Source organism: Triplophysa dalaica, chromosome 15 (genome assembly GCF_015846415.1).
Source record: "Triplophysa dalaica isolate WHDGS20190420 chromosome 15, ASM1584641v1, whole genome shotgun sequence".
NCBI classification, from domain to species: Eukaryota; Metazoa; Chordata; class Actinopteri; order Cypriniformes; family Nemacheilidae; genus Triplophysa; species Triplophysa dalaica.
The window spans coordinates 20,123,736-20,144,687 of NC_079556.1; the positions used below are offsets into that span (position 1 = coordinate 20,123,736).

Consider the following 20,952-nt stretch of genomic DNA (forward strand, 5'->3'; position numbering starts at 1 on the left):
TATACGAAAAAACTAATTTGAAATTTCCGGACTGTATGTGCAAAGACCTTAACTCCCTCATTTACAAATGTGTACAGTGTTAAAAGAAGCAGAGTTTAGCCTCAGAAACCATCACTCTCAAAGAAAATACTGCTATATGGAACCATACAGGGGCTTAACATGTTCTTTGTACGGAAATGGTGCTAATAAGTCGGTCATCATAAAGAACCTCTGAAGAACAACTGAAGCACCAAGCCACCCCCCCAACTAAAGCACCAACCCAATGCCTCCCCAATGCCCCCCCTCCCACATTGACTCCCATCATGGGAAAAACTACAATTGCGGTCAAAAGTGTCCCAGAACTCCTACATTTTTTTAAATGTCTTCTTTTGTGCGTAAAGTGTTTTTTCTACTATGGGAGTCAATGTGGGATCTGTTTGATTATAGGCATTCTTATAAATATCTTTCTCTAGGTTCATCAGAACAAAGAAATATATGCATATTTGGAACATCTCGAAGGTGAGTAAACGATGACTGAATTTTCAGTTTTGGGTGAAGTATCCCTTTAAAACATTTTATTTCCTCTATAGCTACATAGACAACATCCAGTATTTCAGTATGAATTCAGATGACCTACACCACATGCTAAAATTCATTTCTTTAATTTTCTTTCTCATAAAGATAACAGTAAACATTCTCTGGTGTTACCCAGTTGTCATATAGAAAGTTAATGAACAAAGCAAAAGATCTTGAGTCTATAAAGCGTCTTTCCGGAGAGACTTACTGCAGAAGCAACAGCATTAAAGAGTTAAAATGTAAATTCTTTATAATGTATTTACCCTTATTAGACCTTTGACTATTTAATTGCATCATTAATACTAGGCTACTAATAGTTTCACAAATATGTGATTACATGCCCATTTAAATTCCTTTAGAGCATCTATAAAAAATAGAAATCTAAACTCAAGCAAAAGGAATGAGTATTAGTTTCACTTCAGAAATGCTCATCACTGGAATCCCAATACGTAGTTGTCCTTATGTGGTCATCTTCCTGTGTGAGGGCGTGACGTCACCTTTTGACGCGAGAGCAGGTGCAGATGCTGAGACTAGAGGGGTCAGACCAACGAATCTAAATTAGATGCGGATCACTATTTAACTGTTGTTTAACATATTGTTCTTTTATATTATAAGATCATGTTTAAGTGTTGAATCACCTGACAATGACTTGCAGGTTGGTTTTTATAAACGTGAGTGTAAAAAATACAGCGTGTTGTTTAATCGTGAGTTAAAATGTTTAAAATAGTGCGATTATTTTCTGATTGATCGAACGATCGTGTATAGGTCATAGTATACATTAAATGAATGTGCTGAATCTGTGTTCACTTCATGCTAACTGCTCAGATAGGCGTATGAAATCAAAGTATCGTGAGAACGATTCTAAAGCCCAGCTTTCCAGTAGCTCGCGCGATACTTCGATTTCATACGCCGATGTGTCTGCGCAGCGAAGTATTGTGTCGAAAACGCGTTTTGCCATCATGCACATCAGGGTCCATCTGAATTTTATGAATGAATCTCTGGCACGTACCACATCTCTCATTTACAAGGGCCACAAATCCACCCGTCCTGATTTAAAACATCACAGTGTTTTTCAAAATCCACATCTGAGTAAAATACAACAGTGTGCACGACTGTCTTCGCAGAAACGACGCGTCACCTGCACGTTTCCCACGTTTCCCCCCCGCGTGCGGAATGGTACAGCCCGTTTCATTCATAAAATTCGTGCAGACTATAAATAGGAGGACCCGACAGAGCTCTGTATCACTGACCAGGTTTATAAACCTGGAGATAGCAACTCATCAAACGAGGGATTTGGACCATAACACCTGGAATCGTATTTACATTTTTGATCATTTGTGCTGAAGAAATGTTCCCGAGCCAAGAGAAGAGTGACCCGGACTCGGCATCCTCTCCCTGCGAGGACACCCGCCCGCACGAGCCCGGCGCTGACCCGCTGATGACGGACAGCAAACAGGTACGGCACATATCACATCTGTGACGCATGCAATGTACATTATAAAATCCATATTTGGTGCATGTGGGCACAAATATAATCCTAATATCATTTTTCATTGTGTGGTGAAAATGTTGCCCTCCACACGTTTGTTAGACCTTAATAATCACTGTAAACATTCACATTTATGCATTTGGTATAAAGACATTGCAAACGCGTTCAACCAATGAATTTAAGGTATACATTTTTATCTTTAAAAATACTTTAATATTTATTAGAGCCTATATTGAAGCTATAGGATACAGCTATTTTAGAATCGGGGATTTATCAAATTATATATATATTATAGCCCAGAGATGTAAGGATAATATCATATCTCTAAATTTGTGATGCACGTGACGTTTTGTTGGGCATCCCTCTCAATGCAGTAAACATGGCAAAGCATCGTGAAAAATGCAGCTGATCATTGAGAGAAATAAATCCATTGAGGAGAGCCCACAGCAGCCCTGCGTCACCATTGACGTCAGAGACAATGGCAAAGTTAAATATTGATCAGCAGCTGGCTATTTTTAGACGCTCGAGTATATCTCGACAACGCGTCATACATGCAAAGTGAAAAAGGTGAATGCACGACAGCGTGACGTACAACACACACAAACTGATTAAAGCGCATCCTATAACGCGCGGCAATAATGTGCGCAGGGCTCGCGCGCGGACACCGAGCCTGCGGGTGCGTTCGTTCCCACGGTCACGGCGATCTCCAGCACCCCGGACCTGCAGTGGATGGTCCAGCCGACCCTCATCACGTCCGTCTCTCCATCTCCGGCCAGAGCCAAAGCTAAGACAGCTGGGGCCAAGGGAAAATGCGCAGCCAGGAAGAGCAAGAGCGAGCAGGTACGTGCGTGCACGCGTGTTCATGTTGCAGGGGATTGATGGGGATGCAGCGAGGTTCTGGCATTATGCCTGGACCAGCAGCATCCACTTTATATTCAAGTCACAAGCAGTCTGCAACAATAGCCTATATTTAGACGCACTGCAGAGATGCTTTTGCCATTGTGACGGAAGGTTTGTAAGGTGCACGAGACGCGTTGATTCTGCCAAATAATAAGTGCAATTCACCTGTGAGCAGCTTTCACCGGAGGAAGAGGAAAAGAAGAGGATCAGGAGAGAGAGGAATAAGATGGCTGCAGCAAAGTGTCGCAACAGACGGAGAGAACTTACAGACACCCTTCAGACAGTGAGTAGCATACCCACCTCAAAACACACCAGCTCTCCCAAAAATACACATGGATGACTTTACCTTATATCGTTAAAAAACATATGAATATGTCTGTGGTACACAAAAAAAATACTGTTGAAACATGAAGGTACAGATAAAAGCAAACACAAATATTGTATCATAAAAAATTGTTTGGGCAGGGCAATGTGTACAAAATGTGGATTTTAAACACAAATGGTGAGAAAATACCTTACACATGTTTGTTATACCTGGACTTTATTGATTCAAGATTTTTATTTGTTATATATAGCTACATATGTCACAGTGAATCAAGGGAACGTTCATCCAAAAATGTCATCTATCATCATTTACTCACCCTCAGGTTGTTCCAAACCTTTACCAATTTCTTTGTTCCAATGAACACAGAGAAAGATATTTGGAAGAATGTCAGCAATTTTCAGTTCTGGGACATCATCCACTACCATAGCAGGAAAAAAATATCGGATTTTATGGTCCTGTTGAACACATAATGAGATATTTGTTAATTTATTTAAAATTACTAACATTTTTGAAGAATTTAGGAAAACGAAGAGCTCTCGGGGATCTTTGAATACCATTTAATTCTGGTAGTCATTGATGTCCTGGAACTCAAAATTACTAACATTTTTCAAATATCTTTCTTTGTGTTCATCGGAACGTAATTTATATAGGTATGAACTTACATGAGCACGAGTAAATGATGACAGAATATTCATTTAACAAAATCCTTTTAAATAGACCCTCGCCTAAAAATGAAAATTCTGTCATGAATTACTCATCTTCAAGTCGTTCATCAACCCTATGACCTCCGTTTATCTTCAGAATGCAAATTTAGATACAGACCAAAGATAAATGCGGACTAAATTCTACTATATTCCTGACTTCAGTGTTAGTTTCCAATGGGTGTGCTGCTGACAAGCATGCGTCGAGCGGTGCTCTCCCTGGATGTGATGCTGACAGTAATTGAATATAGTATGTATTTTTGTTAGCTTGCGCGCCAAATATATCCTCGTCGATTTACATATTTAAAGCTGAACCCCTGGAGTGATATGGACTATTTCAACAATATCTTTACTCACTTTCAGCACTTTGAAGTTTGGTTACGTTGCAGTCTATGGAGTCAGAAAGCTCCCAGACCTCTTCAAAACGATCTTAATTTGATTTCTGAAGATAAAAGGAGGTCATAATGTTGATGAACAACTTGGGGGTGAGTAACTCATGACAGAATTTTCATTTTTCGGCAGAGGGTCCCTTTAAGACTTAAGCTATTGAAGGATAAAATGTACCCTATAATAAAACCAGAAATTAGATTAGGATGATATTTAATTAAGATTAAAAATACAAGTAAACTCCACAGGGTAGCATCTTTTGAATTTCATCCAAATCCATATTTATTCCATAGGACCTCAGAGAATAAATATTTTGGATTTGGGGAGATCTGATGAGAAACGTTTGAGTTCTCTATTAAGATCTTTAATAGTATTGACTTTTGACTGCACACTTGACAAATCGGAACTCTGAACTTGAGACGTTGTTGAGATCTCCTTTGAAACTCTCATCTGTGAGATTTCTGACTCCTTTTCTCTCTTTTTTTGCTCACTATTAAGCACATAACCTGAAATCACTTGTAATTTTTCTTTTCTTTTTTTGCATGCAAAAGCCATACATTAGCATTGTGTGAGACCAACAGACAAAAGTTTTGGTGAAATTCGGCACAACAAGATTTCAAATGTTTGTCCACCATTGCTCTTCTTGCCACACAAACCTGATGTTCCATATGACATCAGACGACCCGAAAGATACAAACATTTATGATGCTTTTCTGTTATTTTGAAGTTCCTTAGGCCCAAAGAGAAGCCTGGATTTCTACAAACATTTTGTGTTCAACAGAAGATAAGAGGGCAAATAAATGATGAAAGCATTGGGTGAGCGTATTTAAAATCTGCCATTTTTAATTCAACCAGGAAACCGACAAGCTAGAAGAGGAAAAAGCTGCTCTCCAGACTGAAATTGAGAACCTCCTGAAGGAGAAGGAGAGGCTGGAGTTTGTCCTTGCCACTCATAAACCTCTCTGCCAGCTCCCTGAAGACCTTGACTGCATGTTTCCAGAGTCTCCTCAGCCGCTTCCAGCTACAGAAACCTCCACCAAACCCTCAGAGGAAAGTCCATCAGACATCGTCTCTCTCCCGGACCTGGAGGTTCCGATGGTCCCGTCCACTGCTATTTCCGGCAACTCCAACATTTTGCTGTGCTCAAGTGCAGAGGTCAGTTTGTGCGACCTGGAGCCTTCGCTGGATATTAAGGACGAGCTCCTCGCTTCCGGCGACGACACGGCCCGCTCCGTCCCCGATTTAGACCTGACCGGCTCGCTGGGCATCACAGACTGGGAAACCCTTTATAAGTCTGTGGCCAATGACCTCGAACCTTTAAGCACCCCGGTGGTGTGCACGTCGACACCCACCTGCAGCAACTACCTGTCCGTCTTCACCTTTGCCTGCCCAGACCTGGACTCTCTTGCCGAGGGACTGGACTGCAAAGGTGGAGCGAACAAAGCAGAATCAAGCGCCGATATCCTCAACTCTCCAACTCTACTGGCCTTATAAACACAGACGACGTGACGTCACGATATTGCTCTTTATCACTGGATACGGCCTTTATGATTCAGATGTTCAGATGTGTGGTGTTGGTGTGACGCCAGCCGCATCCATGACATGTTCGGTGCGGGATGTATCTTTCTTCCAGAAACATTTGATGTAGCCCAAATCCAAGAGCATGGAGTTCTTTTATGAGCTGATATGAACTACGTTCCAGTTTACAAAGCATGCACAGAAATATCATAAAAGTATATATATATACAGTATATAATATCTATAATATATATGTATCGGTTCCATATCTGTTTGATCTGGTGCTAAGTTCAGTATTGTGAAATGGACGGCGATTTTGTGTTCGTTTTTTATTGTCGACCCGTGTTGTGCTTTAATATGCAGTCATGACAGTTATCACATACCTCAGCGTCACCATTCGACTGTGTTTCCACGTCAAACGTTTAGAGTTTTCCATGAAAACATCCAGTGCTATATCGATGGAGATGTATTTTATGATAATTTATTTTTTTACATTTTAAATTTGAGCATTGATTGCTGAATAAATCCACGTGAAAAACATTCACGCTCTTTTGTTCTCGTGTCTTTTGTGACGTAAACATGACTACAGAATAGAAATATGTGGTTTTATGTTTACATGCTCTTTAATACTTCACAATACAGTCTCATTCATTAGTGTTTGTTAACGCATTTGAAGTAGAAAGCAAAAACACAACACTGATCTACAATTGTTAATGTCTTTAAATATATTTTTAAAAATCTGTAAAAAAAATATATGATTAAAATCAAACGGTTTTCTCTTAGTAGCATAAATAAATGTTAATAAATGCAGAATTTGCTGCAGAAAGCAAATATAAAGCATTTGAATAAACCAGAGTTATTATTTAGTTTTATTACGATTTTTAGTTATGTTATGTTATTTTTATTAAGTTTTTTGTTTTGTTTTTTATTTTAGTTCACTAAAATAACCTTGGATTGAATCTGAATCATCAATGTTGGAAGAGGTTGTACATTTAAAATGCATATGACGCTTCGACCAAAGGTATTCGGTGGGGAAAAAACCCTTACTGTTGGCCTCGGGTAAGCCCCGGCGAGGCATGATCAAGCCCCAGAAATGATAGTGGAAACACGGCTGGCCCTGGCACGCACTAGCACACCTGCTTCCCGATAGTTAAAAACTGGGCTATTGGGTCCTCAAGGATCTTCATTACAACACAACGGGCTCACTGGAAACAAGGCAGATGCTCACGCTTTATGTACTGTACCTCTCCTCCTTAGCCTTGAGAGAAATGATTTCAAATTTACCCTAATATGGATTTATGATCAAAGAAAACTAATTGAAACTGTAAGTGATATTAATCTAACATATAAAACCTCCCACAAACTCTATTAAAACAGTTTTACTCAGCAGTCATAGTCTGTCCTCTGCTCTGCACATCCATCACTGTCTGGATTGGCTCAGCCACAAAGTCAGACATCAGAAGACTACAGAGGACGGTTCGGACAGCTGAGAAGATCATTGGTGCTCCCCTGCCCACCCTCCAAGACCTGTATACATCCAGAGTGAGGAAAAGGGCTCAGAAAATCACCCTGGACCTCTCACATCCAAGCCATCATCTCTTCACAATGCTGCCGTCTGGTCGGCGCTACAGAGCACTGAGCACCAAAACAACCAGACACAAAAACAGCTTCTTCCCTCAGACCATCTACCTGTTGAACAGTTAAATGTTTTTGACATGCAATTAAGAACTTGCGTGCAAAAAATGTACGTAAAATAAACTCTGTGCAATAATAATAAAGTGCAATTTTAAATATATCCTGCAGATAATACACTATCTATTTTTATACAACTTTTTCTGTAAATTAAATTTCATTCTGCTATGTATAACACATACCTTTTACTACTAGTCTATTCTTATTTTTTTCTTGTACGTATTTACATACCATATGACTATAGTCTCTATAGCTTTACTCTTATGTTTATTGTATTGTACTTCTTATTTTTTTTTATCCATAGGCCCTAATTTAAATAATCTGTAACTGTTTTCTATTGTTTGATGGTCTCTGTGTGTTGTTGCTGATTCTGAGTACTGGATGCTCTTGTCACCAAAACCATACTTGGCAATAAAGCTCTTTCTGATTCTGATATAAAAAAGTTAGTAATTTCGAATTATACATGATAACTGTGACATTTTGTTGTAGATTAGGATATAAGTATGGTAAACTTTCTAGATACTAATGTTTTCAAATCTTACTGGTAAATATTAAAGTATACTAGAATGTTTACAGTTTAAAAATACTACAGAATACTACAGTATCCATTAACAAAGTGGGGTAAATAATACTATAATATACTACAGTGCATTGCAGTTTACCAATTACTAAGGGATACATTTAGTCGTATATCAATTTCCTACAGTTAACACTACAGAATGCATTAACAAAGTTGCACTAAAAATTAATGTATACATTATACAGCAGTAGTGTACATGAACAAAGTGAAGTAATTACTGTAGCATCCTTCAGCATCTACTCCAGTGTACTTTAGTAAATACTTAAGGATACTTCAAAATTTTTCATCTGAGTATACAGGTAAATTTTGCTTGCTTTACTTTTCTGTCCCTTGAAATGAACCCATTTAAGTCAACTGTCAATTCCAACAAAGTACAATGTCCTGCCATCACTTTATCATGGCACCAGCAGTCTTTGTCCAGTGTGTAATGTTTGTTTGCTGGTTTCTAAGGGGAGGAGCAAGTATTCTTCTCACTTCTCCAGCGCTCCACGCGCGCTCCATATTCCTCATCCTCCCCGCTGACGTCCCACTTCCGCATTCCTCGATCCTCCCGATCAAGGATCAGATGCAACGCTTCCCGCTCTTCAAGATCTACTCGCGACCTCGGCCTGACGTCAGAAAGGGACTCCATCCGCTCGCCACGGGACCCGAGTCAGGTACGAGCACGACTTTTACCAACTTCTGCACGCGTTCGAGTCGGACCCTGCGTTTTCCGCAAGGACGCGTGCGAAAACCTGCTGCGCTCCCTTCACAGGGTGCATTTTTGAGCACCGTTGACGCGCATTAATGCTGCATGTGAAGGGAGCTCACTAGGTTCTCAGACGCGTCCTCGGTGTCCTAAAACACTAAACGTTGACGCGCATTAATGCTGCATGTGAAGGGAGCTCACTAGGTTCTCAGACGCGTCCTCGGTGTCCTAAAACACTAAACGTTACATAGCGCGAGACATTAGTGCACGTTAAGTGTGCTGTGTGTGTCGTATTGTTGCACGTAAAGTTAATAACCCGTGCACGCGCAGATCAGTAGTTCTTATCTCCATCGATATGTGAGGAGGATGATGACAGACTCAAGTTCACGTTACATAAGATGCACTTCCGGTCTGAGATAACAGACTGTGCATTCCCACGTTCATTTTCTATTGTCAGCTTGCTTTTTTAATTGATGCTATTGTGGATTAATAATAAACAACATGGGGATTTTGCAGGGCAAAACTTTTTTGGTCTTCTTTCTTGTTTTAATGTTTAATGTTTTTTTTTAATTGGGGACAAGTGGGCTATTTTTTTTTTATTCACAGATATAGTACATTATTTATTATAATACAAGTCGTTTTTGTGTGGATTGTCATTGACGTTATTTTCTCTAAAACAAGTTTTATAGGGTTTAGTTTATCTCACAGTAAACAAAACAAACAGAAGTGGTACGAACAATAGTGCACAGCAGATTATATTATATTTTCCTGTTCGATTGTTTATTTGAAGATATATTTTGGCGTTTTTGACAACACGTTCAGCTGCTTATGAGATAGCCTTCTCTCAATTGAGTTGAACAGATTGTTATGAAAGAAATGTTTTATAACATTGCGCCTCAGCACTGAAAACACATGAGAAGTGTGCAGATTGCATCTGAGGCTGCCAGTGAGTCAGGCTTTATGTTTGTATATCACTGATGTTTGTGTCATCGTGAACACATGCAAATCTATCAGTACTGTTCACAGGTCAGTGTGTTTTCTCAGCATTATAACAGAACTGTTATGCAATGACAGGCAGTTTCGCTTTGAGCATTAAGATATTATCGTCCACTTATTTTTTTATGGAAGCGAAACTCATGTCTGAGCAGCTGAGAATGCTTTCTGTTTAGTGTTTATCTACAAAAGGGCAAAGGAGTTCATTTACTTGTTTTGACTCTTGTAACTTGTAAATGCACGCAGGGCTTAAGATTGAATCTGTCTTTTGCAGCATCATACAAACTAAGAGACACACTGAAGATATTGTGGCGTCCAAATCCTCGAGTCCACTTTGAAAGCTGGAAATAAACAAAACATTTGCGGAATTTGAAGACAATGTGAAATGAATATGAGAATACAGGAATCTAAAATAGTTTGTGTTGGCTATTTATCAAACTCCTCGCATATTCTCAAATTCATGACTCAAACACTGTATCTTACTCATATAATCTGACATGATGAATCATATAAATGAAATAAAAAGATGCAGAGATGAATTGGTTTGTTGAACTTTTTCACGCTTGTCCAGTTTTTTCGTAACACGTACGTCTGAATCATGTTTTTTCTTTTATGCACATGGATAAATCTGAGCTCGAGTCACTGGTATTCAGAAATCTGGTTGTGATTAAATATTTCAAGATCTGTTTCAGGAATCGATTCTTCTCTGTGTTTTTAAGCCTGGCTTTACGCTCGATGATTGTGAAATATTTAAAGTGTGTTATGGAAGGACGTCTCGGGCACTTTTCTATTTCGAAGCTGTGAAAAATGAGTCTGAAACGGTGAAAGGTATCCCCAGAACATTCTGCCGAGTAAAATGAATCCCAGCAATTTGCTTGGATCTTTTCCAGGATGCCCATGTAGTGTGTGTGTAACTGTGTATTCGTCCTTTTCACATTTGTGTTTTTAAAAAGTGAAGTTCTCAGTTACTAACATATATCTGTTAGTTTGGATGTGTTATTCGGCTAGTTTATGCAGAATTTAACACAGAGATAATGGATTTAACACAGCCTTGATTTTTCGCACCTTGTTATTTGTTGTCCATAATAACGTCTCATCTAAAAAAAAATAACGTCTCATCTGTTAGCTCATGTGTTTTCTATCTGTCCGCAGTGAAGGATCAGTTACAGGGTGTGTAATAATGGGGTAAAATGTTAGTGTAGCATGTGTCAATGTTCTCAGTCTCTAGCCGTCGCTCTAAAGAGCTCTCCGGTGGACCTCCAAACAAAGAGAACACTGTTATATTCTGTTTATTTTTCCCAGTCCTTCGTGTCATTCCCTCAATACGCGCTTGTCTCGCCTGGTTTCTATGAAGTTTTGTTTGGAACTTGTGTGCTGAAGGTTTGGAAGATGGTGATTTTGAATGTGCAAATCATTTTTCCATCGGGTGCATGTGAATGGAGACCTCACGGACATCGGTGTTCATGTATGCTGCATCACATGTGAAAACACTCAGATCATCTGAGACTTACGCTGCATCGGAGAACGAATCCTTTCATTTAAAGGAAAAGGATTGCCAAATTTGGGACACAATCTGTGTAAACCCAGTCTTTTAAATGGAGTTAACAACATTCAGTATGATGTGATATCTGTCTCAGTCTGATTTCAGGTGTTTCTGGTCTATAGGGATGTGATGTGTCTTAAAAAAATCAGATGTGCTCTGCGGTCTGGATGTTTTGGTGGTTACATTGATTAAATTGAGTTTGATCTTCGTGAGGAAAAAACATTGCATGTTCAGTCTCTAGAAAAGCACGGCACCTTTCTTCAGTAAGTCACGTGGAGATCATGTCCAGGTCTCAGGAGGAGTTACGCTGGTCTGTGGTTTGTTCGGAGGTATGGCGGTTCTCGATCGGCTTTTTTTCAGGGATCCAGTGGCGTTGTCATGTTCTTTGTGGTCACATTCCTCAGCGCTGACACGGAGAACAGCAGCACACAGCTCTGGATGAGGAAACACGCAGGGGCGGATCTTGGCTGATGGATGTGATTCTTTCAGGGAAATGAGTCTGCGTCCACTTCTGTGCTTCTCACAAAAACAACACAAATTCACTTTCCATTGTTACTTTCAAAACAAGGTGTCTGGGATTCTAATAGGTTGCGTTCTAATGGATATGTTTTTAATTGTGAGAAATGTAGACTCTCCAGGCAGATTGCTGTATTTCAACCCTTTCCTCGCCAGATTTCTAAGAAAAAATGTTGTCAGCTCACCAGCGTTAATCATACAATATACAAGTCACGAAACCTTGGTAATCCCCAATATAATATTTTGCTGTATGAATATGCAAACATTTATTAAATCAAAAGAAACAACAGACTTATACTAACTTCATTATTTCGAATGAATAATCAATCACATCATGATAATTGCTTAGACATTTGCATTTAGTGCTTTCCGATATACAGTATTAGACATCCTAGTTTCAGAGATAGGGATTCAAATTATGCCATAGTTTAATAAGGACATTTAAGCAGCTTTTATAAATGTGATTTACTGGTTTACTTCTTGAGACAAAACAATGCCACTGATATATTTTAAGATATGTCAGCACAAATTGTTGTCACTAAGGATTGCTCAACCATGCCCTTTCTATTATACTGGGCTTATATCCCATTTAATAGTCAGATATATTCACTGTTTACAATAGCAACACTTTCATATTCAACTGGCCATGTAGCATTTAGATCCTTCATTGGCGTCTGTTCGTGGGCTGCTATACGAAAGTCGTCCGCCATGTTGGAACAGTCAAGTAGGTCTGTATGAACAATCGAGAGCAAACTGAACGTGTGTCTGCCATTGTTACACTTCTATGAATATCAAATGTCGCGTGCTGTTGTAGATCCAACAATAATTAACACAATATAACAAGACGAAGGTGTTAGCTCATAACACAACAAAACAAAAGTTACCATAAAGCAACACATTCTTACCCGTGAAAGGTCTTCCAGTTTTTCATGTGAACCACACATGCTCTGATATCATAATGGCGAGTCAGAGTCTGACCTGATGCTTTCTGCTGGATGATCATTTCAAATCTTCAATCATTTCGATTTTGTTGTGTTTTAATTTTAGTTTATGACTAGCTGAATGATACAAATGATACTTTCATGTGTAGTGCTGGATGATGGTTGGCAAATATTCATAATAAATGTGCTGGTGGTGACATAAGGATTGAGCACTTTGCTTTTTCGTTTGTCCGTTATGTTTTTGTGTTTCACTTTCCTTTTTTATTTCATATTTAAAATATTTTGGAGCGTTCAGACTAGGGGAGTAAGTGGCTGCAGCCTCAACAACAATTGCTTTGGTGGTTGCTCAATGGCATCGCACCTCAACGTGACCATACATGCCAACCCATTGGCTAACACCGTGTCTACACCGGCGCGACACGACATTAGAAATGCATTAGAACACATTATAATTTAAAGTTTTGTCCACACTGGATGCGGTGCAACAAACCCATTGAGAACAAGCAGGTTCACTGAGGACACGCCTGTTGCGTCTGGTGTAGACACGGTGAAAGGCTGTTCTAGCAACACTGGCACCATTAATGCATGCTCAGTGCCCCCGGTTCCGTATGGCATAACATTACAACATACAACACTATTTTATTACGTGGTCATTTGGCAGCCCACATTGTGTCCTTCCGATTCAACCACAGACAGTGGCTGATTCTCTCAGCAATAGTGGCAAGTTATTTGACTATCGTCCGTTGGGCCTGTCCTCTCGTCCCCACTTCCATAAGCAGCCTTGTAGTGGAATTGGAAGCAAAGCTCCAGCAACCCACTTCCACCGGGAACATTTTTGCTGTCCAACCCCGATCTTCAGCAGCCGCTGCCAAGTTGGCATACCGGAGATTCTTTCTTTCAAATGCTTCATTAATGGCCTCTTCCCAAAGTACAGAGAACTTAACTATGATGACTGTCCTACCGGAGCTGGAAAACAGAACCATGTCCGGACACAGATGGTCCGCAGACCTGAATCTGGGGTTAAGAGCGTTGCCTGCTTTTTCTGCCCCTCCCAAATAAAGGGTTGCCTTTATCTAAATATCAAAATATTTCCTTAATATATAATATAAATGTATGTGAATATTTTTGTGTTTAACAACATTAAATTAATATGTTTTGATGTCCTTCTTTTTACATGTTTTTTTTTTATTTTTTAGCAATTTATTATTTGCTTTTATCATTACATTTTTTTATATTGCTTTATTGGTTTGATTTTTTTAATTCCGTATTAGTTGTTTGGTTAAAGTTTATTGTTATTTTCAGTTAATAATTGTAGTGGCTTCTTATTGTCTTTCGAATAATTTAAAGACCTATGTTTTATTAGAAACATTTTCATATTTTTAATATTAGATAACTTTAATTGTTCCCTGTAGTAAACTGTGTATTTTGCTGATTAATGATCCTGTTCTGTTGTCCAGGTGTGGTGACGGGTGTGTGTGACATGATGCCCGGGCAGATTCCTGACCCCTCAGTGACCGCCGCCTCACTGGCCAGCCTGGGACCTCTGGCGGGCATTTCTGCCACCACATTAACTGACCAGCTGAAATATGCCGACCTCTGCAACCTCGGAGCCATGCTGTCCCCTTTTCATCTTCTTGGCAAACTGAAACGACCGCTGCCCATTAAAGCTGAGGTTGTTTTTTGTATTATTTGTGTTTTTGTCCTGAAGTAGTATACAGCATATAGACATAGATAATAAATAGTTCAATCTGTATTTGTTTATTTAAAGCAGATTGATGGTGGTGTTGTCTTATGTGTGTACACATCTGTTTTCACAATACATCATAATAACAGAACTGCAGCGACTCCATCTAGTGCCGGAGAATAGTGTAAAAATCACACACTCCTTTAATCTGAGAGTAACTGTTGTATCTCTAATAATCCCTTCACACTTGCACCCTGAACTCAAATGAGCACAAATGAAACACAAATCAGCAACATGGTAAGACACCATAGCAAAATATTTAACATGAAAAATGCTGCTCACAATAGAACAAAAGACATTCATATTTTAATAAATTTAGCCTATATATAACAATTACTGTCTTGTACCATGTAGCAACCTATATGTCTACCAATCGTCAAATGCCTTGAGTCCTTTTTCAGACTTGTTCTACAGTTACACATTTATGTATTTGGCAAAGACTTTTATCCAAAGTGATTTGTAGTGCATTACAAGGTTTGCATTTTATTAAAACAATAACTTTTTATTAAAGGAGTAGTTCACCTTCAAAATGAAAATTTTGTCATCATCAATCTTGTCTTTTCAAACCAGTGTGACTTTCTTCTGCAGAATGCAAAAGAAGATATTTAGAAAAATGTCGGTAACAGAACAGCACAGAAATGTACTTCTACTGTAACCAATGCAAATTAATGGGGGGCTTTTAACAACATTATTCAAATAATCTTATCTGTTCTGTGGAAGAAAGAAAGTCATACAGGTTTGACATGACAAATGGGTGAGGAAATGATGTAGAATGCTCTAATACCACTTTTTCCGATACCTGAATTTTGATTGTCGGCTGATACTGATTCCGATCCGATTCTAGAACTGTTTTGTCCTGATCAATGTTAGTACATTTAATAATAATAGTTTTACTTCTGAATTATTTTACTTCCCTACATTATAAAGGATATATCATATTTATTAATCCACCACATTTCATAAATGAATGTTGTTTTTTACATTGTAATGCGTGAGTACAATAAAATCTACTACTTTTAAAGAAGTATTTTTACTTTAAAAGTGGAAAGGTACTGGGTTTTTTATGTATTTTAGTACTGTATTAAAGGTAAAAAACATATTTATGAAATGTACTGGGGTAAAAGTAGGCCTGTATGTCCTTTATAATGTTGAGAGGTCATATTTTCCAAAAGTCTCAAAATACAGATACTATGTACAATAGTAAAAATGTGCTTTAGTTATCCATCTCTGTTTTTTGCACAAAACTATCACCATATAAAAATTCAATTATTTTGTGAAGAGAGACACAAAAGTGCTCCTGGTCACAGAATGATGCTCTTAACGCATGCGCTTTTATGTTCTTTACTGTTATGCGGTAAATATACATAACATATCTTGGGAAGAGTTACGTCCTGACTGCCACCAAACACTTTCGCATGCTGACTGCAGATTGACAGATGACAGCACCAGCGGAGGTCAAAGTTTCCCCGACTAAATATGCTATATTGATTTGTTCTTCACTTAAACCTATCGAATGACATGAGAAATCAAAATATCGGATCGTCGCATCCTTAGACACAATTAAAAAAAAATTGGTGAACTACTCCTTTGATAAAAAATACGATCTCAACCAAATTTCAGCTTTTGGATATTTCACACTAGTCTTTTGTAATGCTACTGATAGTCTAAGCAGCCTCTCATATTTATGTAATGAATTGTGATCCAACGTTTGCTGCAACTACTCTTTCTGTCTGAAAATAATTCTTAATGTAATGATCTTGTTGAATTAATTTAATTTATTATACTCTGAAACGTACATAAATATAGTATGAAAAATACACATTTAGAAAACCTCAATGTTGATGTTTCTGCTCATACAGAGAGATGAAGAGGAAGAACGCAGGAAAAGAAGAAGAGAGAAAAACAAAGTGGCAGCGGCAAGATGTCGAAATAAAAAGAAAGAGAGAACAGAATATTTACAAAAGGTCAGTATATGCTCCAGTGTCGTGTATACATCCGGAATTCTATATGCTCCTGTACCCTATATGGTCCAGACCGCTATGTGCTCAAAATGTACCTGTACTCCATATGCTCTAGTACCCTATACACTGCAGTACCCTACATGCTCCGACCCTCTATATGCTCTATATGCACCCCATATGCTCCAGTACCCTATACACTCCAGTGCTCTATACGCTCCAGGACCCTATTTGCTTCAGTACTCTGTACGCTCAGGTACCCTGCTTATTCCAGTTCTCTATAAACTGCAGTCACCTATACGCTCCAGTACTCTGTACACCTTAGTACCCTTATTCTACAGTACCCTATATGCCTCAATACCCTTTACACTGCAGTTCCCTATATCCCCTAGTACCCTATATGCTTCAGGATCCTATACCCTTCAGAACGCTATGCGCTCCAGTACCCTTTCTGCTTCAGTACTCAGTATACTCCAATAGTCTCTCACTTACACTGAGTGTGTTAATCAGCTTTCATCTCTTGCTTTGTAGGAATCGGAACGCCTGGAAATGATGAACTCAGACCTGAAAGCACAGATTGAAGAGCTGAAACATGAACGGCAGCAGCTTATCCTCATGCTCAACCGTCATCGGCCCACCTGCATCGTGAGGACAGACAGCGTCAAGACCCCTGAAAAGGAGAGCAACCCTCTCCTGGAGCAGCTGGAAGTCAAATGAGAACCATCCACACACACAATTCCACATTACTGTTTACAGGTGAGCTCATTGCCAGCTAGCTCAAGCACTTGACTCGAAGCACTTGGACATTTTAGGAAAGAGAGAGTGACTCCTCTCTGACCCAGGACATTGGAAACTAAAAATACACTCACGGCCTCATTACATTGGGCTGCATGTCAGCAGTTACAATACTTTTGTAGGATTGTTTATCTTGTTTTATGTGCTGTCATAAAGTGCCTTATATGTTTGTTCATAAGTTCATCTAGTTAAAAAAGAATTTGATCGCGGATAATGAAGAGGATGGTTGGACGCGCCTGTTGTGGCTCATCATGATAACTGAATGATGCTGCACAGACATTCGTCATTGTCATGTTACTTCACTGTTTACTGCCTTCAGTTTTCTTTATTATTGTTTTTCTGACGCAGGCGTCATGTATGCACATATGTATGAACTGTTTACATCTTGCCAATTTATTATAGTTATATACTATATATATGTTTTTTATACTTCCTTGTACATTACATGGACTTATCACTTGATGTGATACATTGTATGCAACACTTTCATAACCCCTGTTGCTGTGATTTACTCAGTTTGTTGTATGGCTGTGAAAACTGCAAGCAATTATTAAACAATTGATTCTTGTAAAATGTTATTCTGTGAAATTTTTGCAAAATGTAAATGGCTTTTGTCAGGAACTCGCAGTGCAATAGATATATTTAACATAAATTCATAATTTTTAAAAAGTCAGTGTATTTATGAATTACACAATCTGTTCTGATTAATGCTATGAATTGAATTTTGGCCATCATGTGCAGCAATTGACCAATCAGAATAAAGTGTCCCAGAGAGCTGTCTAATAAAATATGAATTAAAACAAACATAAAGATATAGCTGCAAGCAGCTATTACAGGGTCAAGACCAACATGGAAAAATAGAATATATATGTTGGGTTTTTAAATAGCAGATCTACGAACAGAAGAAGAAGCACTTAGCACACAATGTAAGTACTCAAACTCTTGACCAATAGGTGGCGCTGTCACCAAGCTTTGGTCGGGAACAAGATTTGCCAATGATGACATAACAAGTTTCGTGTAGATGTGCAAAAGTTTGGTGAAGATACAGCATTAAATACATTTTGGTGTGCTCACCATCCAATTCGTTTGCATGGTATACAAAAAGGTATGAGGAATCGAGGATTGTCTCTAGTTGCTATACCACATTTCATGTTCATGCAAATTGGACAAAAGCCCAAGAAGGAGTTCATTTTCATGACAGAAAATTCACAGGGTGCAATTGAATCGCCATGAGCCAAGGATTCAAAGGAAAAACCTTTTTTTCTAGCACTCACGGTTCAGAAGTTATGGTTAAAATGTATGTGAAACTTTGGACTGTTGGTGACACTAGAGGCATTGAATTAGAGACTCCAAATTTGCTGTGGGTTCAAAATATTTCAGTAATACATTACTGAGAGGCAGAATATTGCTGTTTTATTTAGTTTAACAATTTTGAAAAGAGTAAACATGTGCTAGTTACTCTGTGGGTTCACCGAGTTGAGCTCACACAGACTATTGTTGTGCTCACTGTGTGAAGAGTTTTGCAAAAGTAAAGTATTGAGATATGTGCCCTAGTGACTGTAAAAAACTTTAAGACAAGTTGCTCCATCTTGTGGCGAAATCAGAAAATGAAAGACCCTGATTAACATGTTATTACAAATATGTATGTTTTATTAATTGTTGTAATTTAATTTGTGACACATTAAGCATTTAACAATAGAGAATTGTTATAGAGAAATGTTAGAGAATTTAAGTCGAACTGATTAGTGTTTTATTTTACAAAATACATTTGAAAAAATGTATTAATATTATTTAATACGATACACAAATGTTCTAGTTTAATTTGAACAAACGGGACATAAAGAATGTTAAAAATTTGCCTCCACACTGTTTTTCATTTGAAGGCCTCTCGTCAGTTATGTGTGATTTCAGCTTGATTTCATTTAACAAGGGATTTCAAAGTTAAGACTCAAAGAATTCAGTTAATCTCTGATCAATCAGAGGTTACAACACTGACCCACATATACACCAAAAAAACCTGAACCATTCGCAGTCCAAGAGTCTTTGTTATACTTTCATATAATTCACATCACCTGCAACAATCACTTTATGAGGCCACTAAACATCACTTAACATGCAATACAAACAATTCCATATAAAACACAATATAAAATGAGGTGAGAATCACCTGAGGTTTGTGGTTTTAAGAAGACCTCAAAGGTATGTTAATGAGGTTTTTTTTTTTATTCCGAAAGTTGACTTTCCTACGTCAAGAAAGAAGTTACATGTTCACTCTTAGACAACATTTCATCCCATCATGAGAAGGTCAAAGCAGAAATAAGATGGAGACTGTTGTATACAGGGACCGCACTGAGGTCAAGCAGGACTACTTTTGTCTGGGCTTGTCAGTATTTGCTGATGTTAAATTATTTATTATTGTACCATCACAAGCTGATCTCAAATCTAACCATATGCAAGTTAAATGAAGATATTATAAAATAGAAATAATATTTAATTTTATAACTGTATTAAACAGAAGAAAAATCCTTTATTGCTATATATTTACAGAGTTAAAGTGGAAAACAGCTGCCGGTTGTTTAGGTGAATGCGGAACAGTTTTGTTTTCAGTTGTTTCTGGAAGTTTAATCGTTTTCAACCAGTTTCAGTCATTTTATGTTCCGTAGAAAAACTCAATCCCATTCCCAAAAGATTCACAAACATCTTAGTTCTGAACTTTTATCCTGATTGGCTGAGGCGTGTTGTAAATAATGACGTTAATGCCGGTACTCAGACAACTCTCAGCTACTTGAACAACTCTTATGTTGTGAACAATAATAAATGTTAAACTGAAGTTAAAAAAGAACAAGAAGTTAACTGAAATTAGTATTTCTTCTTGAATTGTTATAAGTGTATCATGTGACGTGCTGAAATAATTTAGATAATTTTACTTGATTTATTCATGGAATATTGCGTTAAAAATAAGCTTTAAAGTACTTAAAATACTTCATACTACATCATTTTTTAAAATAAATATCTGTGTCTGTGCTTTACAGTAATTGTATAACACCTGTTGCATTGTTTCTAACACATCTCTTAGCTGTTATAAATTCACTTTAAGCCACAAATTTATGAAGTTATTGTTTTATTACAGCATCTAAAATAAAAAAAGGTTTTGGCATAATGTTTGATGAGTTTGATTGACATCTGTTTTAGACAATGAGCAGGTTATCCAGACAGTGATCATTTTAATGTATTTCTTATATATGCACATAAGTACAAACTGTTCAAATCTTGCCAATTTCTTGTATGTGATTTTTATACTCTCTTGTGCATTACATGCAACAATTTCATAACCTCTGCTTATTTGATTCAGTTCGTTATGTGGCGTGAAAACTGCCAACGATTGTTAAACAAGTGATTCATAAATGTTATTCTGTTATGTTTGTGTGTTGGAGTCCTGCAGGGGTTGACAGACTTGAATAAAATTGTACTTTTTGGTAAAGTGTTTATTTAAAAATATATTCCCTTACAGAGTATGAATTCCACATCTGTTCAGGCTATAAATTGAAAATTGACAGAAACTACCATGTGGCGCAATTGACCAATCAAAAGTATCACAGAGAGCTGCGTAACATATAACAAACATAA

At 38.0% G+C, this 20,952-nt stretch overlaps 2 protein-coding genes across 2 annotated transcripts; both read left to right on the forward strand.

Moving 5' to 3' along the window:
* The first annotated feature begins 1,072 nt into the window (after window positions 1-1,072).
* On the forward strand, window positions 1,073-6,420 carry fosaa (v-fos FBJ murine osteosarcoma viral oncogene homolog Aa). Its single transcript, XM_056768014.1, has 5 exons — window positions 1,073-1,210; window positions 1,902-2,011; window positions 2,693-2,884; window positions 3,120-3,227; window positions 5,213-6,420. The coding sequence occupies exons 2-5, from the start codon at window positions 1,904-1,906 to the stop codon at window positions 5,849-5,851; spliced, it is 1,047 nt and encodes a 348-aa protein (XP_056623992.1). The 5' UTR covers window positions 1,073-1,210; window positions 1,902-1,903; the 3' UTR covers window positions 5,852-6,420.
* Window positions 6,421-8,170: 1,750 nt separating this feature from the next.
* On the forward strand, window positions 8,171-17,871 carry jdp2a (Jun dimerization protein 2a). Its single transcript, XM_056768747.1, has 4 exons — window positions 8,171-8,803; window positions 14,286-14,500; window positions 16,432-16,536; window positions 17,062-17,871. The coding sequence occupies exons 1-4, from the start codon at window positions 8,524-8,526 to the stop codon at window positions 17,245-17,247; spliced, it is 786 nt and encodes a 261-aa protein (XP_056624725.1). The 5' UTR covers window positions 8,171-8,523; the 3' UTR covers window positions 17,248-17,871.
* The last annotated feature ends 3,081 nt before the right edge of the window (window positions 17,872-20,952 follow it).

Coding starts and splice junctions, on each gene's coding strand:
- fosaa (XM_056768014.1), top strand. CDS start 1,904: ATGTTCCCGAGCCAAGAGAAGAGTGACCCGGACTCGGCATCCTCTCCC. Junction 2,885..3,119: donor GGAAGAGCAAGAGCGAGCAG/GTACGTGCGTGC, acceptor ACCTGTGAGCAG/CTTTCACCGGAGGAAGAGGA. Junction 3,228..5,212: donor TTACAGACACCCTTCAGACA/GTGAGTAGCATA, acceptor TAATTCAACCAG/GAAACCGACAAGCTAGAAGA.
- jdp2a (XM_056768747.1), top strand. CDS start 8,524: ATGTCCTGCCATCACTTTATCATGGCACCAGCAGTCTTTGTCCAGTGT. Junction 8,804..14,285: donor CGCCACGGGACCCGAGTCAG/GTACGAGCACGA, acceptor TCTGTTGTCCAG/GTGTGGTGACGGGTGTGTGT. Junction 14,501..16,431: donor CGCTGCCCATTAAAGCTGAG/GTTGTTTTTTGT, acceptor CTGCTCATACAG/AGAGATGAAGAGGAAGAACG.